This window comes from Coregonus lavaretus (genome assembly GCF_964263955.1).
Source record: "Coregonus lavaretus genome assembly, chromosome: 5".
Lineage (NCBI taxonomy): Eukaryota > Metazoa > Chordata > Actinopteri > Salmoniformes > Salmonidae > Coregonus > Coregonus lavaretus.
Genome location: NC_139992.1, coordinates 21,311,480 through 21,328,442, shown reverse-complemented (window position 1 = coordinate 21,328,442; position 16,963 = coordinate 21,311,480). Strand labels below are relative to the sequence as shown.

At 46.8% G+C, this 16,963-nt stretch overlaps 1 protein-coding gene across 1 annotated transcript in view; it reads right to left on the bottom strand.

Moving 5' to 3' along the window:
* Nucleotides 1-16,963, bottom strand: part of edar (ectodysplasin A receptor) — a gene marked incomplete at both ends in the record, with an annotated part of 45,021 nt that overhangs the window by 10,714 nt on the left and 17,344 nt on the right. Inside the window, 3 exons of the mRNA XM_084161688.1 lie at nt 4,896-4,981; nt 6,382-6,563; nt 10,091-10,213. Coding sequence (XP_084017814.1) covers nt 4,896-4,981; nt 6,382-6,563; nt 10,091-10,213 — 391 coding nt within the window. The remainder of the gene's footprint in view (nt 1-4,895; nt 4,982-6,381; nt 6,564-10,090; nt 10,214-16,963) is intronic.

Here is a 16,963-nt window from a genome sequence, read left to right as displayed (position 1 = left end):
GGTGGTTGTGTACATTGATGACATTCTCGTGTACTCGCCTACCCGTGTCGAGCATGTGGCCCTGGTGCGTAGAGTGTTGCGGAGGCTGGTGGAGCACGACCTGTATGTGAAGGCAGAGAAGTGTCTGTTTTTCCAGGAGTCGGTCTCCTTTTTGGGTTATCAGTTGTCTGCGTCAGGGGTGAAGATGGAGGTAGACCGGGTGTCGGCCGTGCGTAATTGGCAAACACCAACCACTGTGAAGGAGGTGCAGCAGTTTTTGGGGTTTGCAAATTACTACAGGAGGTTTATCCGGGGTTTTGGACAGGTGGCAGCTCCCATCACGTCTCTTTTGAAGGGGGGTCCGGTGCGTCTGCAGTGGTCGGCCGAGGCGGACAGGGCGTTTGGGAGGCTGAAGGACCTGTTTACCTCGGCCCCGGTGCTGGCGCATCCGGATCCCTCTTTGCCGTTCCAGGTAGAGGTGGACGCGTCAGAGGCCGGTTTAGGAGCCGTGCTTTCACAACGGTCTGGCGCGCCACCTAAACTCCGCCCCTGTGCTTTTTATTCTAAGAAGCTCAGTCCGGCGGAGCGGAACTATGACGTAGGGGACAGGGAGCTGTTAGCCGTGGTACAGGCTCTAAAGGTGTGGAGGCACTGGCTTGAGGGGGCTCAACACCCTTTCCTCATTTTGACGGACCACCGTAACCTGGAGTACATCCGGGCGGCGAGGAGGCTGAACCCTCGCCAGGCAAGATGGAGTATGTTCTTGACCAGGTTTACTTTTAAGATCACGTACATCCCTGGGTCACAGAATGGTAAGGCAGATGCGCTGTCTCGGCGGTATGACACGGAGGAGAGGTCCATGGAGCCCACTCCCATACTGCCTGAGTCGTGTCTGGTGGCACCGGTAGTGTGGGAGGTCGATGCTGAACTCGAGCGGGCGTTACGCACCGACCCTAGTCCACCACAGTGCCCGGAGGGTCGGAAGTACGTTCCGCTCGAGGTTCGGGATCGATTGATCTATTGGGCTCACACGTCACCCTCCTCTGGACATCCGGGTATTGGCCGGACAGTGCACTGTCTTAGTGCCAAGTACTGGTGGCCCACGTTGGCAAGGGATGTGAGGGTTTATGTTTCCTCCTGCTCGGTGTGCGCCCAGTGTAAGGCGCCTAGACATCTGCCTAGGGGTAAGTTGCTACCCCTGCCCGTTCCACAACGACCATGGTCCCACCTCTCTGTGGACTTTATAACAGACCTTCCCCTCTCCCAAGGTAATACTACCATCCTGGTCGTTGTGGACCGGTTCTCTAAGGCCTGTCGTTTGCTCCCCATGCCGGGTCTTCCTACGGCCCTACAAACTGCCGAGGCACTGTTCACCCATGTGTTCCGGCACTACGGGGTACCCGAGGACATTGTGGCTGATCGGGGTCCCCAATTCACCTCCAGAGTCTGGAGAGCGTTTATGGAGCGTTTGGGGGTCTCGGTGAGCCTCACCTCGGGGTACCACCCGGAGAGTAATGGGCAGGTGGAACGCGTAAACCAGGATGTGGGTAGGTTTCTCAGAACATACTGCCAGGACCGGCCGGAGGAGTGGTCAAGGTACGTTCCCTGGGCCGAGATGGCCCAGAATTCCCTACGCCATTCCTCCACTAACCTAACTCCATTTCAATGTGTGTTAGGTTACCAGCCGGTTCTGGCACCCTGGCAGCAGAGCCAGATCGAGGCTCCTGCGGTGGATGAGTGGGCGCGGCGCTCGGAGGAGACTTGGAACGCTGCACACGTCCACCTGCAGCGGGCCCTCCGACGTCAGAAGGCGAGCGCTGATCTCCACCGCAGTGAGGGACCGGTGTACGCACCTGGTGATCGAGTCTGGCTCTCTACCAGAAACCTGCCCCTCCGCCTGCCCTGTCGGAAACTGGGTCGGCGGTTTGTAGGGCCATTTAAAGTCCTGAGAAGGTTGAACGAGGTATGTTATAGATTACAGCTACCTGTGGAGTATAAGTGTATTAACCCCTCGTTCCATGTGTCCCTTCTCAGGCCGGTGGTAGCGGGCCCGCTCCAAGAAAATGAGATAGGGGAGACTCCCCCGCCCCCATTGGACATCGAGGGGGCACCGGCGTACTCCGTGAGGTCCATATTGGATTCGAGACGTCGGATGGGGGGTCTTCAGTACCTAGTGGAGTGGGAGGGGTACGGTCCGGAGGAGCGGTGCTGGGTGCCGAGGAGAGACATTTTGGACCCGTCGCTCCTGACGGAATTCCATCGGGGGTATCCGACGCGCCCTGCTCCACGTCCTCCGGGTCGTCCCCGAGGCCGGAGTCGGCGCACGTCTGGAGCCGCGCGTCAAGGGGGGGGTACTGTCACGGTTTCGGCCGAGGCTGCCTCTCTCCCTTGTTCGGGCAGGTTTCGGCGTTCGTCGTCTCCGGAATTCTAGCTGCCACCGTTGCATGTTCCATGTTTCCTGTTTGATTAGTTTTGTCTGTTAGCCACACCTGTCTTGTGTTATGTCTCATTAAGCACCCTATTTAGTTTCCTTGTTGTTAGTGTAGTGTTGTGTGTAATTGTTTCGTGTCAGGTGTTTGTGCGTTACCCGTGTTTCGGTACGCCAGTTACGATTTACGTCCTCCTCGGTTGAGGAGAGTTGTTGCGCCCTGTGTTTGTGCGCTCGTTTTGACGCCTGTGTGCGTCTGTTGGCCTCTGGCCGTTTTTGGATTATTTTGCACTCGCTAGTAAAGTCTTGTTGGACTGTACATCTGCTTCTGCGCCTGATTCCACACCTCACCATTTCTAACACCGTGACATGGTGTCACGACTTCCTCCAAAGCTGCCTCCTCTCCTTGTTCGGGCAGGCTTCGGCGTTCGTCGTCACCAGCCTTCTAGCCACTGCCACTCCTCTTCTCATCATTCCATTTGTTTTATCTTGTTTTTACACACACCTGGTTCATATTCCCTCATCAGTCCCTGTATAAGTATTCCCTCTGCCCCCCATGTCTTTGTGTATGATTGTTTCCATGTGGAGGTGTCGATAGCTCGGTGGAGCATTTTGTACTTTATCGCCGGGATATTCACCTGTGTGTTTTGTTTTTCCCAATGCGCCGTTAAGTCGCACTGTAGTTGTTTTACGTTTTGCTGTGAACCGCTGTATTGGCCGAATAAACCATTATTCTGTGATTTACACCTCCTGCGCCTGACTCCGTTCAAATCACCCGCTACAACTGGTGTGCGTGGCCAAAGAGCTCTATATTCATGTCATCTGACCAAAGCACCGTTTTTAATCCAAGTGCAAATGCTGTTTAGCAAACTCCAGGCATTTACATTTGTTGGATGACATGAAAATAGAGCTCTTTGGCCATGCACACCAGTGGTGGGTTTGGCGTCAAAATGAGAATGCATAAGCAGAAAATAACCCCATACGTACTGTAAAATATGGTGGGGGATCTTTGATGTTATGGGCCTATTTTGCTTCCACTGGTCCTGGGGCCCTTATTAAGGGCAACGGCATCATGAATTTTACCCAGTACCAGGTTGCCTCTGCCAGGAAGCTGAAACTTGGCCGCAAGTGGATCTTCCAGCAAGACAATAACCCCAAGCACACATCAAAATCCACAAATAAATGGTTAATTGGCCACAAAATCAACATTTTGGAATGGCCATCTCAGTCTCCGGACTTGAAACCCATTGAACACCTGTGGTTTGAATTGAAAAGGGCAGTCCATAAGCGTAGACGAAGGATATCAAGGATCTGGTAGGCTTCTGTATGGAGAAATGGTCAAATATTCTTCCCAATGTGTTCTCCAACTCATAAAACTTTTTAGGAAAAGGCTCAGTGCCATTATCCTCACAAGGTGAGGTATTGAAAGGTATTGGAAACAGGGGTGTCAATAATTTTGACCCTTACCTTTTTGAGAGAACACAAATATCACTTGTTAAACAAAATCTATTTCTCTGAGCAATTATATTTGTATAAGATAATATACTTTTTTTGTGCATACACTATAGCTCAGTATTTTAATTATTTATTTCATACAGTCATTTTTGCTATGATCTTTATCAAGTGTCAATAATTTTGGCCCCCACTGTATATATCCTAGAGACGACAGGCTGCTGCTGAAGAGAAGCCCCAGGACAGGCAGAAACATGTTAATCATCTTTTTCATGCCTTCCAAATGTTTTAATTATTACACCGTGCAGTGCTGGGAGCTAGCTGGGAGCTAGCTGGGAGCCGTGTTAACACACACACAAGCACTAAGCTGGAAGCCAGGGTAATTTACAGATTAATTTACTTGGCGAGTGCTAGCCTGCCTTCACCCCGAGCTAGTAACGCCACGCTTCAACTACATATTTCTGGTTTGGGTATTTTCAAGACTTTTAAAAGAGTTAATTAAAATGAACCCTCACACATCTCTTCCCACCCTCTCTCCCTCCCTAACTCACTCTCTGCCTGCAATAAACAATTAGATGCTTGTTGAAAAGTGTGTGTTTGTTGGTATACACTCGTATGTTCTCACCCCTCCTCTCTCTCTCCCATCCTCCTCACAGCAGGTTCCAGTCTGTTTGAGGTTGTCATATTTCAAAACACAGTCATTAAAATGACACAATAATAATGATTTCAATTTCCGGCCAAAACAATGTGCCAGGGAGTGTTGCTTTGAGCGACGGGCACTAAAAACAATTCCTGGGGTCGAGCATCACTATGAGGAAGCAGTTCCAGACCATGGTGAGGTAACGTCATGCTGCTGCTCCCTGTGTTCTGCTCTGTCTGTCTGTGTTCATTAACTGGTCACAGCCCTCCACAGCCCTCACTCGCCTGACCTTACAGGGATCGCTCTCGGTCCCTCCCTGACTGTCTCTGACTCTCTCTGGCCTGGGTTCTGATTCTGTTTGTGTTGTGGGAACTTGTCAGGTATAAGAAAACGTACACTCTTTAGTGTTGCGCGGTGCATTCTGACACGAGTGACAGACCATCCCATACAGATTCCTGGGCCGGTTCTCCTGGATGTAATACCTGACAGAGAGGAAGCACAGAGAGAACCTTTAGAGAACAATACTGATAAATATTATGATCTTATTATATACAGAGATATGATATTAAGATATACAGAGATATATTATTAAGATACATAGAGATATGTTATTAAGATACACAGAGATATGTTATTAAGATACACAGAGATATGCTATTAAGATATACAGAGATATGTTATTAAGATACACAGAGATATGTTATTAAGATACACAGTGTGAATATGTAAGTATTTGACAGGAGAAGTGTCTCAATAACAGCTGGAGGTGAAAAGGTTGAACTGATGCCCAGAAGGGAGAGAGAGGTACTGTATACCATTAGGTTAGATAGAGGTATTATTTAGCCCTAAGCTGTGACAGAGGAAGAGAAGGGAGGCTGCTTCAGAGCGTGGCGTCCTCTAGGCCTCTAGGGCAGACCGGCTATCATTAATCAGAGAGGACTATTAAACCACTTTCAATCAAACATGCACACCAGATCTCCAGGATGAAAACAAGGACCACAAAAGCATTAAACATGAGATTAAAATGGTCCTCTGTAGCTCAGCTGGTAGAGCACGGCGCTTGTAACGCCAAGGTAGTGGGTTCGATCCCCGGGACCACCCATACACAAAAATGTATGCACGCATGACTGTAAGTCGCTTTGGATAAAAGCGTCTGCTAAATGGCATATTATTATTATTATTATAAAATCCCATTCTACTAAAGATGTGTTTGGTGAGGAGTTAAGTAAAGTATGATTTAATAAAGAAGCATTTTTATTCCACCACCACAGCAGGCAGGCAGTGTTCAGTATTCCCCCAGTACAGTACAGTGAGATAGAGTATATTAAAGCAGCCAGTAATGTTGTGCAAAAACACTATAGTCTGTATTGACTTTAAACTCAATTGAAACCCGAGAATGTCTTTGAGGTGGTACAGTCACTGAACAACATCATATGGTAGAGAGAACGAGAGGGAGAGAGAGAGAGAGAGAGAGAGAGAGAGAGAGAGAGAGAGAGAGAGAGAGAGAGAGAGAGAGAGGCGGGGGAGATCAGAGCATTGAGCCGGTCCTGTAACAGTTTATATCTTCTCCTGCCTCCATGTTTGTGGGTGACCAGATGGTAACTGGGTAAATGAGGCGGATAGCGTGGCCAGTGGAGGGTTAGACCAGGCTGTGGCTGTGTGTGATATGAAGACATGGGGGGGATACAGGGGAGATGTGGGAGAGAAGTGTCCTATGAGGTGGTACTGTCTTATCAACGTCACTCACTGACAGTGGTGGTATGTATGTGTGTGCATAAATGTATGGGTGTAAATTTGCATGCCTGCGTGTCTTCAAATATGTGTGTGTGTGTGTTGTCTTATGTGTGTGTGTGTGTGTGTTGTCTTGTGTGTGTGTACATACCCAGGTAAGCAGGGTCCACAGTCTGCGTCACTGTCTAGTGTCCCAGGTTTGAGTACCGTAGCGCGGTACAGACCTTCGCAGTCCTTATGTCTCCTGCAGATCTCATACACTCCCTTCGAGTACTTCCCCGGCGGACACGACACACACACAAAGTCCTCATCCTTAGTCCCATAGCCACAGTTCTGCAACATCACAAACATGCAAACACACACACTTAGACATGTGTCATACACACATTACTCTCCAAACAAATGGAGATCAGTATGTTAGTATATACTAATGCTGCAGACTGTGTTCTCCTGAACCCAGGCTAGTCTTGACAGACTGTGTCTTAGACTAAAAGACATCAAATGTGATTGGTCACAAGAACAGGACATGAGTCGTTCTGAACATTTGCGTTCGGGGTGTTGGAGTAGTTTGTCTGGTGTGTGTGTGTGTCTGTGTGTCTGTACTGTAGTACATGTGGCGAGGAAGAGGAAATTGATGTTCTAGTATGAAACAAAGTGGGAGGTCATTTTAAACAGTCCCAGACGTATGCACTACTCTCAGTGGGGAGTTGTGACAACAACCAATACCCTGCATAGTCTGACAGGCAGACAGTTGTTTGATCTATTTTTATTAAAACAGTTAAAGCTCCATCCTGAAGCCAAGCTGCTGCTTGTCCTACTGACTTCATACTACAGAAACACTATATTCCTCCAACTTCCTACTTTATTGGCTTGTCCAATATATCCACTTTGATCGTCTTATAAAAGCTGGATTAATTTATCAGTAGGATTCTGTCAGGGTGGATCAGCCCAGCGTTAGATCTCCTGGCTGACTTTACTTCTGTAGGTTCATATAAACCTTCTCCAGATAAAATCCAATTTCAATAAAAGCATTTTTGTCCTGTCTCATGGTTGTGCTAAACCAGCATGTATCACTGCAGTAAAACCATCTGCTGTATCAGATCACATCAGATCTATGTGGGAGTTGAAAGAGTGCTGTTTCATGTGTGTGTGTAGTTTTGCCATGTAGCAGTGTAGCTAACTACTGGAACTACACACTACTTTTTTGCAAAAATAGAAATAAGATATGGGTGAAGTAGGCAAGAACTTCCTTCATTTTTCGACATCAGACCTGCATAATTCACACTTGAAACATCGTTAGGCTAAATTACACATTATGTTAACAGCTGACTCCTGTCACGCCCTGACTCAGGGGACGCTTAAATGTTGAGTCAATCAATCAATCAATTTTATTTTATATAGCCCTTCTTACATCAGCTAATATCTCGAAGTGCTGTACAGAAACCCAGCCTAAAACCCCAAACAGCTAGTAATGCAGGTGTAGAAGCACGGTGGCTAGGAAAAACTCCCTAGAAAGGCAAAACCTAGGAAGAAACCTAGAGAGGAACCAGGCTATGAGGGGTGGCCAGTCCTCTTCTGGCTGTGCCGGGTGGAGATTATAACAGAACCATGCCAAGATGTTCAAAAATGTTCATAAGTGACAAGCATGGTCAAATAATAATCAGGAATAAATCTCAGTTGGCTTTTCATAGCCGATCATTAAGAGTTGAAAACAGCAGGTCTGGGACAGGTAGGGGTTCCATAACCGCAGGCAGAACAGTTGAAACTGGAATAGCAGCAAGGCCAGGCGGACTGGGGACAGCAAGGAGTCACCACGGCCGGTAGTCCCGACGTATGGTCCTAGGGCTCAGGTCTCTCAGTTGGCTTTTCATAGCCGATCATTAAGAGTTGAAAACAGCAGGTCTGGGACAGGTAGGGGTTTCGTAGCCGCAGGCAGAACAGTTGAAACTGGGTGTGTATATTCTTTGTTGTGTATGTTCTATGTTGTTTTTCTCAGTAGCTCAGTTGATAGAGCATAGCGTTTGCAACGCCAGGGTTGTGGGTTCAATTCCCACGGGGGGCCAGTATAAAAAAATATGTATTCACTAACTGTAAGTCGCTCTGGATAAGAGCGTCTGCTAAATGACTAAAATGTAATGTAAAATGTATCACTTGTGATAAATCATAGTCGCACACCTCATGTAGCCTAGCCCATAGGCCTATATGTTTCCATAAGGTTTGTATCACAACTAAAGTGGCCAAATGACTTCTTAAAATTAAGCACATTAATCTGCTTTACAACTGGTGTATAGCCTAACTGGCATACATAGGCAACGCGTGAGTTTCAGGTTTGGGGAAGATAATTTTCACCATAAAAATGCACCTTTATAATAAAGCATGACATGCATAATCGCATTTGCGGTCACTTTTGAGAATAGTGTTTTCGAACATTCACTCTTATAACCTACTGCCGTGTGCGCATTGCTGAGCTTATAATGTGAAGAAATAGCCTAATAGTTTATCAATATTTTAAAGCTAAACCAATAGAATAGGTCAATTTTTGTACTATGGGGGATAATAGATTGACATAGGCTAGTGCTTTAGCTGTTCGTTTGGCCTACTCATCTTGTTGGTGTCATGACTTCCACCGAGGCTGCCTCCCCTCCTTGTTCGGGCAGGTTCCGGCGTTCAGCGTCACCAGCTTACTAGCTACTGCTGATCCATTTATCATCACTCTATTTGTCTTGTCTTCAATCACACACACCTGGTCCTTATTCCCACATTAGCCATGGTATAAGTGTTCCCTCTGCTTCCTTGTCTGTGTGGGTGATTGTTTATTGTGGAGGTTAGTGAAGCTCGGTGGAGCCCGTGTGCCTTGTATTTTCCAGTGCACCTGTTTTGTGCCCTGGAGTGTGTTTGACGCATTTCTGCGTAAACCTGTATTTTGCGGATTAAAGCCTGTTATTCTGTGATTTAACCTCCTGCGCCTGACTTCTTCAACACCACCTCATCACAGTTGGCTGATGAAAAGTAGGCTAAATGTGGACAGTTCTTCTAACATCTTCAATATGTGCCTCAGAATTCAATAAGAGGGTTGATCTGTCTGTCTTCGCTTGTAGCCTACTTCTTAGCTGTGAGAAGGACCCGATTACGTGACGGGCATTGGCTAGTAAGAATTGAGATATCTGAGAGAGCCATGTGAGTGAGAAGTGCTTCGGAGCACGGCAGCCGGGAGAAGGGAATTATAATTATTATATTCAGCCCAAGGGCACAAAAGACATGGATTTCTTGGGGCATTACGGCCATACAAGGCATGGATTTCTGGGGAGCATTACGGCCACACAAGGCATGGATTTCTGGGGGGCATTACGGCCACACAAGGGTGCCATATCAGGGCTTAACATATGGACAACTCAGAGTATGCTATTCTGTTCTTCTGAAATAGACTACATTTTCTTCATATCATGTTTCTTTTGACCTGTCTAAAATAAATAATGGATTTATTGTGGTGGTGTAGGCTATATTACATGGATTTATTAGACTTTTAAAATGTAGATGTTCCAAAGGTCTGCATCAGTGGCTTGTAGGTATGCGTGGAAGCCAGGAGATGCTAAACGTGTTTATGTTAATTAACAGTTAATTACCGAGAGACCAGCAGTTATTTGCTTGACAATCACCGGCTGACAAAATGTAATGACCACCACAGCCCTACTAGAGAGTAGGGCTGGAAGACAGGTAGCAGAGGTCAGGGTTCACATGCACCTGACATGCTACATTATCTACTCATTACACTCAAGTAATTTAATCTCAGGAAATGTGTGTGTAGTTGTGTTATTTTGTTTATTCATTCATTAGTTTGTGTGTGTGCTTGTGTATCTCACCATGTGGGGCTCCTGTCCAGGTTGGCATGGTGGGCAGGGCTGGCAGCTACTGAGGGTCTGGTTGTAGAACTCAAACTCTCCACAACTACTGTACTCTGACCTGAGAGACGGAGGACAGGACACCTGAGAGAGAGAAGGGGGAGTGGGTTAAAAGATAAAAGCGTCATAATGTGTGCTTTATTCAGGTTGTTGGTTATGAATTAACATTCATATTTTTGTTCTGTCTTCAACTTACTACAGGATTCTATAAACACTTCATGCTGCTAAGTGTCACGCCCTGGCTCTGGGGACTCTAGTATGTTGAGCCAGGGTGTGAGTTTTCATGTGTGTTGGTTCTAGTGGTTGTATATCTATGTTGGCCAGGGTGGCTCCCAATCGGAGACGGCTGTAGCTCGTTGTCTCTGATTGGGAGTCATACTTAGGTAGCCGTTAGGCATTCATTCATTGTGGTTTCTTGTTCCGTGTTGGTTCGTGTATGTAACCAGGGACGTCACGTTTTCATTTTGTTGTTTTGTTCGTGTGATCATTATATAAATAAATATGTTCGCATTCAACGCTGCGCCTTGGTCCTCCTCTCTCACCGACGATCGTGACACTAAGACTGTATTTACTACAGCTTTAATAAGTCATTCTAGTTCAATTCAATGAGAATATATGAATCCCCTTGGGAACCCAACTACCTCATACCCCAGTACACTGACTAAGTACCGGTACTCCTTGTATATAGCCTCTTTATTCTTATTTTATTGTTTTATTTAATTTTGTTCCTATTTAATTGTTATCTATTTGTTAATTTTCTTACTTTTTTAACTGCATTGTTAGGAAAGGGCTCCTAAGTAAGCATTTCATGGTAAAGTCTACACTTGTTGTATTTGGTGCATGTGGCAAATACAGAGGCTTGCGAAAGTATTCACCCCCCTTGGCATTTTTCCTATTTTGTTGCCTTACAACCTGGAATTTTTGGGGGGTTTGTGTAATTTGATTTACACAACATGCCTACCACTTTGAAGATACAAAACTATTTTTTATTGTGAAACAAACAAGAAATAAGACACACAAAAAAAGAACTTGAGCGTGCATAACTATTCACCCCCCCAAAGTCAATACTTTGTAGAGCCACCTTTTGCAGGATTACAGCTGCAAGTCTCTTGGGGTATGTCTCTATAAGCTTGGCACATCTAGCCACTGGGATTTTTGCCCATTCTTCAAGGCAAAACTGCTCCAGATCCTTCAAGTTGAATGGGTTCCGCTGGTGTACAGCAATCTTTAAGTCATACCACAGATTCTCAATTGGATTGAGGTCTGGGCTTTGACTAGGCCATTCCAAGACATTTAATTGTTTCCCCTTAAACCACTCGAGTGTTGCTTTAGCAGTATGCTTAGGGTCATTGTCCTGCTAGAAAGTGAACCTCCGTCCCAGTCTCAAATCTCTGGAAGACTGAAACAGGTTTCCCTCAAGAATTTCCCTGTATTTAGCGCCATCTATCATTCCTTCAATTCTGACCAGTTTCCCAGTCCCTGCCGATGGAAAAACATCTCCACAGCATGATGCTGCCACCACCATGCTTCACTGTGGGGATGGTGTTCTTCGGGTGATGAGAGGTGTTGGGTTTGCGCCAGACATAGCGTTTTCCTTGATGGCCAAAAAGCTCAATTTTAGTCTCATCTGACCAGAGTACCTTCCTCCATATGTTTGGGGAGTCTCCCACATGGCTTTTGGCGAACACCAAACGTGATTGCTTATTTTTTTCTGTAAGCAATGGCTTTTTTTCTGGCCACTCTTCCGTAAAAAGCCCAGCTCTGTGGAGTGTACGGCTTAAAGTGGTCCTATGGACAGATACTCCAATCTCCGCTGTGGAGCTTTGCAGCTCTTTCAGGGTTATCTTTGGTCTCTTTGTTGCCTTTCTGATTAATGCCCTCCTTGCCTGGTCCGTGAGTTTTGGTGGGCGGGCGGCCCTCTCTTGGCAGGTTTGTTGTGGTGCCATATTCTTTAAACATTTATATAATGGATTTAATGGTGCTCCGTGGGATGTTAAAAGTTTCTGATATTTTTTTAGAACCCAACCCTGATCTGTACTTCTCCACAACTTTGTCCCTGACCTGTTTGGAGAGCTCCTTGGTCTTCATGGTGCCGCTTGCTTGGTGGTGCCCCTTGCTGAGTGGTGTTGCAGACTCTGGGGCATTTCAGAACAGGTATATATATACTGAGATCATGTGACAGATCATGTGACACTTAGATTGCGCACAGGTGGACTTTATTTAACTAATTATGTGACTTCTGAAGGTAATTGGTTGCACCAGATCCTATTTATGGGCTTCATAGCAAAGGGGGTGAATACATATGCACGCACCACTTTTCCATTTTTTATTTTTTTTGAATTTTTTGAAACAAGTTATTACTTTAATTTCACTTCACCAATTTTGACTATTTTGTGTATGTCCATTACATGAAATCCAAATAAAAATCCATTTAAATTACAAGTTGTAATGCAACAAAATCTGAAAAACGCCAAATGGTTGATCAGGTAGAGGGCATTTTTTATGCTGCGAAAGAGCAGGAGGTCAGACATACAACTTCAGGATATAATTTTTTTTGTCCTGCTGATTTTAAAACGAGTGTCTTTCTATTTTGTTGGTCATTATATTCAAGGCTATAAAGTCACCTTTGTTACATTATTCACACGTAAATCTTGCTTGCGCAGCCTCATTGTTCGTTAATTCCTCTCCTCTCCCCAGCTTGGGCCACCATGGGTGTGTGTGTATGGCGAATGGAGGCTGCCTGCGCGCTGTGATGGCCAGTGCGTGGCGAGCTGATTAATAATAATAAGTATTTAATTATAACGAAGGCTTTTAAACTTGTTTTCATTAGAATATGATTTTTTGGTGTCCGAGTTAATTTTACACTGCTCCTTATCTTTTATCGCCCTCCAGGTTCCCTTGGAGAGTTCATCAATGAGCTTGACGCCTTGATAAGTTCCTTTCCTGAGGATGGCTCACCCCTCACAGTTCTGGGTGACTTTAACCTCCCTACGTCTGCCTTTGACTCATTTCTCTCTGCCTCCTTCTTTCCACTCCTTTCCTCTTTTGACCTCACCCTCTCACCGTCCCCCCCTACTCACAAGGCAGGCAATACGCTTGACCTCATCTTTACTAGATGCTGTTCTTCTACTAATCTCACTGCAACTCCCCTCCATGTCTCCGACCACTACTTTGTATCCTTTTCTCTCTCGCTCTCCTCCAACACTACTCACTCTGCCTCTACTCAGATGGTAATGCGCCGTCGCAACCTTCACTCTCTCTCTCCCGCTACTCTCTCCTCTTCCATCCTATCATCTCTTCCCTCTGCTCAATCCTTCTCCCTCCAATCTCCTGATTCTGCCTCCTCAACCCTCCTCTCCTCCCTTTCTGCATCCTTTGACTCTCTATGTCCCCTATCCTCCCGGCCGGCTCGGTCCTCCCCTCCTGCTCCGTGGCTTGACGACTCATTGCGAGCTCACAGAACAGGGCTCCGGGCAGCCGAGCGGAAATGGAGGAAAACTAGACTCCCTGCGGACCTGGCATCTTTTCACTCCCTCCTCTCTACATTTTCTTCCTCTGTTTCTGCTGCTAAAGCCACTTTCTACCACCCTAAATTCCAAGCATCTGCCTCTAACCCTAGGAAGCTCTTTGCCACCTTATCCTCCCTGCTGAATCCTCCTCCCCCCCATCCTCCCTCTCTGTGGATGACTTCGTCAACCATTTTGAAAAGAAGGTTGACGATATCCGATCCTTGTTTGTTAAGTCAAATGACACTGCTGGTCCTGCTCACACTGCCCTACCCTATGCTTTGACTTCTTTCTCCCCTCTCTCTCCAGATGAAATCTTGCGACTTGTGACGGCCGGCCGCCCAACAACCTGCCCGCTTGACCCTATCCCCTCCTCTCTTCTCCAGACCATTTCCGGTGACCTTCTCCCTTACCTCACCTCGCTCATCAACTCATCCTTGACCGCTGGCTATGTCCCTTCCGTCTTCAAGAGAGCGAGAGTTGCACCCCTTCTCAAAAAACCTACACTCGATCCCTCCGATGTCAACAACTACAGACCAGTATCCCTTCTTTCTTTTCTCCCCAAAACTCTTGAGCGTGCCGTCTTTAGCCAACTCTCTTGCTATCTCTCTCAGAATGACCTTCTTGATCCAAACCAGTCAGGTTTCAAGACTGGTCATTCAACTGAGACTGCTCTTCTCTGTGTCACGGAGGCTCTCCGCACTGCTAAAGCTAACTCTCTCTCCTCTGCTCTTGTCCTTCTAGACCTGTCTGCTGCCTTTGATACTGTGAACCATCAGATCCTCCTCTCCACCCTCTCCGAGTTGGGCATCTCCGGCGCGGCTCACTCCTGGATTGCGTCCTACCTGACAGGTCGCTCCTACCAAGTGGCGTGGCGAGAATCTGTCTCCGCACCACGTGCTCTCACCACTGGTGTCCCCCAGGGCTCAGTTCTAGGCCCTCTCCTAATCTCGCTATACACCAAGTCACTTGGCTCTGTCATATCCTCACATGGCCTCTCCTATCATTGCTACGCAGATGACACACAACTAATCTTCTCCTTTCCCCCTTCTGATAACCAGGTGGCGAATCGCATCTCTGCATGTCTGGCAGACATATCAGTGTGGATGACGGATCACCACCTCAAGCTGAACCTCGGCAAGAAGGAGCTGCTCTTCCTCCCGGAGAAGGACTGCCCGTTCCATGATCTCGCCATCACGGTTGACAACTCCGTTGTGTCCTCCTCCCAGAGTGCAAAGAGCCTTGGCGTGACCCTGGACAACACCCTGTCATTCTCCGCTAACATCAAGGCGATGACCCGATCCTGTAGGTTCATGCTCTACAACATTCGGAGAGTACGACCCTGCTTTACACAGGAAGCGGCACAGGTCCTAATCCAGGCACTTGTCATCTCCCGCCTGGATTACTGCAACTCGCTGTTGGCTGGGCTCCCTGCCTGTGCCATTAAAACCCTACAACTCATCCAGAATGCCGCAGCCCGTCTGGTGTTCAACCTTCCCAAGTTCTCTCACGTCACCCCGCTCCTCCGCACACTCCACTGGCTTCCAGTTGAAGCTCGCATCTGCTACAAGACCATGGTGCTTGCCTACGGAGCTGTGAGGGGTACGGCACCTCCGTACCTTCAGGCTCTGATCAGTCCCTACACCCAAACGAGGGCATTGCGTTCATCCACCTCTGGCCTGCTGGCCCCCCCTACCTCTGCACAGTTCCCGCTCAGCCCAGTCAAAACTGTTCGCTGCTCTGGCACCCCAATGGTGGAACAAGCTCCCTCACGACGCCAGGACAGCGGAGTCACTCACCACCTTCCGGAGACACTTGAAACCCCACCTCTTTAAAGAATACCTGGGATAGGATAAAGTAATCCTTCTAAATTTAAAAAAATGTAATAATAATAATAATCAGAAAAAATATATAAAAAATATTGTAAAGTGGTTATCCCACTGGCTATAAGGTGAATGCACCAATTTGTAAGTCGCTCTGGATAAGAGCGTCTGCAAAATGTCTTCAAAAGTAACAAAGGCAAAAACATCATATATTTGATCATGAAAGCCCATATGCCTATAGGTTTGCTGCATGCAAAGACCAATTTAACCTTTATTCAACCAGATGGTCTAATTGAGATGAAAATGTAATAATCTTATTCAATAGTTGTTGTTATTTTTTAGTTAAAATGGAGCAAAACAGTTAATCTCATGCAAGCAACCTACAGTGCCTTCGGAAAGTATTCAGACCCCTTGACTTTTTCCACATTTTGTTACGTTACAGCCTTATTCTAAAATTGATTAAATTGCCCCCCCCCTCATCAATCTACACACTATACCCCATGATGACAAAGCAAAAACAGGTTTTTCGATATTTTTGCTAACTTACAAAAAAATATATAACTGAAATATTACATGTACTTAAGTATTCAGACCCTTTACTCAGTACTTTGTTGAAGCACTTTTGGCAGCGATTACATTAATGAGTCTTCTTGGGTATGATGCTACAAGCTTAGCACACCGTATTTGAGGAGTTTCTCCCATTCTTCTTTGCAGATCCTCTCAAGCTCTGTCAGGTTGGATGGGGAGCGTTGCTGCACAGCTATTTTCAGGTCTCTCCAGAGATGTTCGATCGGGTTCAAGTCCGGGCTCTGGCTGGGCCACTCAAGGACATTCAGAGACTTGTCCCAAAGCCATTCCTGCGCTGTCTTGGCTGTGTGCTTAGGGTCGTTGTCCTGTTGGAAGGTGAACCTTCGCCCCAGTCTGAGGTCCTGAGCGCTCAGGAGCAGGTTTTCATCAAGGATCGCTCTATACTTCGCTCTGTTCATCTTTGCCTAAATCCTGATTAGTCTCCCAGTCCCTGCCGCTGAAAAACATCCCCACAGCATGATGCTGCCACCACCATGCTTCACTGTAGGGATGGTGCCAAGTTTCCTCCAGACGTGATGCTTGGCATTCAGGCCAAAGAGTTAAATCTTGGTTTCATCAGACCAGCGAATCTTGTTTCTCATGGTCTGAGAGTCTTTAGGTGCCTTTTGTCAAACTCCAAGCGGGCTGTCATGTGCCTTATACTGAGGAGTGGCTTCCGTCTGGCCACTCTACCATAAAGGTCTAATTGGTGGAGTGCTGCAGATATTGTTGTCCTTCTGGAAGGTTCTACCATCTCCACAGAGGAGCTCTTTCAGAGTGACCATCGAGTTCTTGGTCACCTCCCTGACCAAGGCCCTTCTCCCCCGATTGCTCAGTTTGGCTGTGCAGCAAGCTCTAGGAAGTGTCTTGGTGGTTCCAAACTTCTTCCATTTAAGAATGATGTTGGCCACTGTGTTCCTGGGGACCTTCAATGCTGC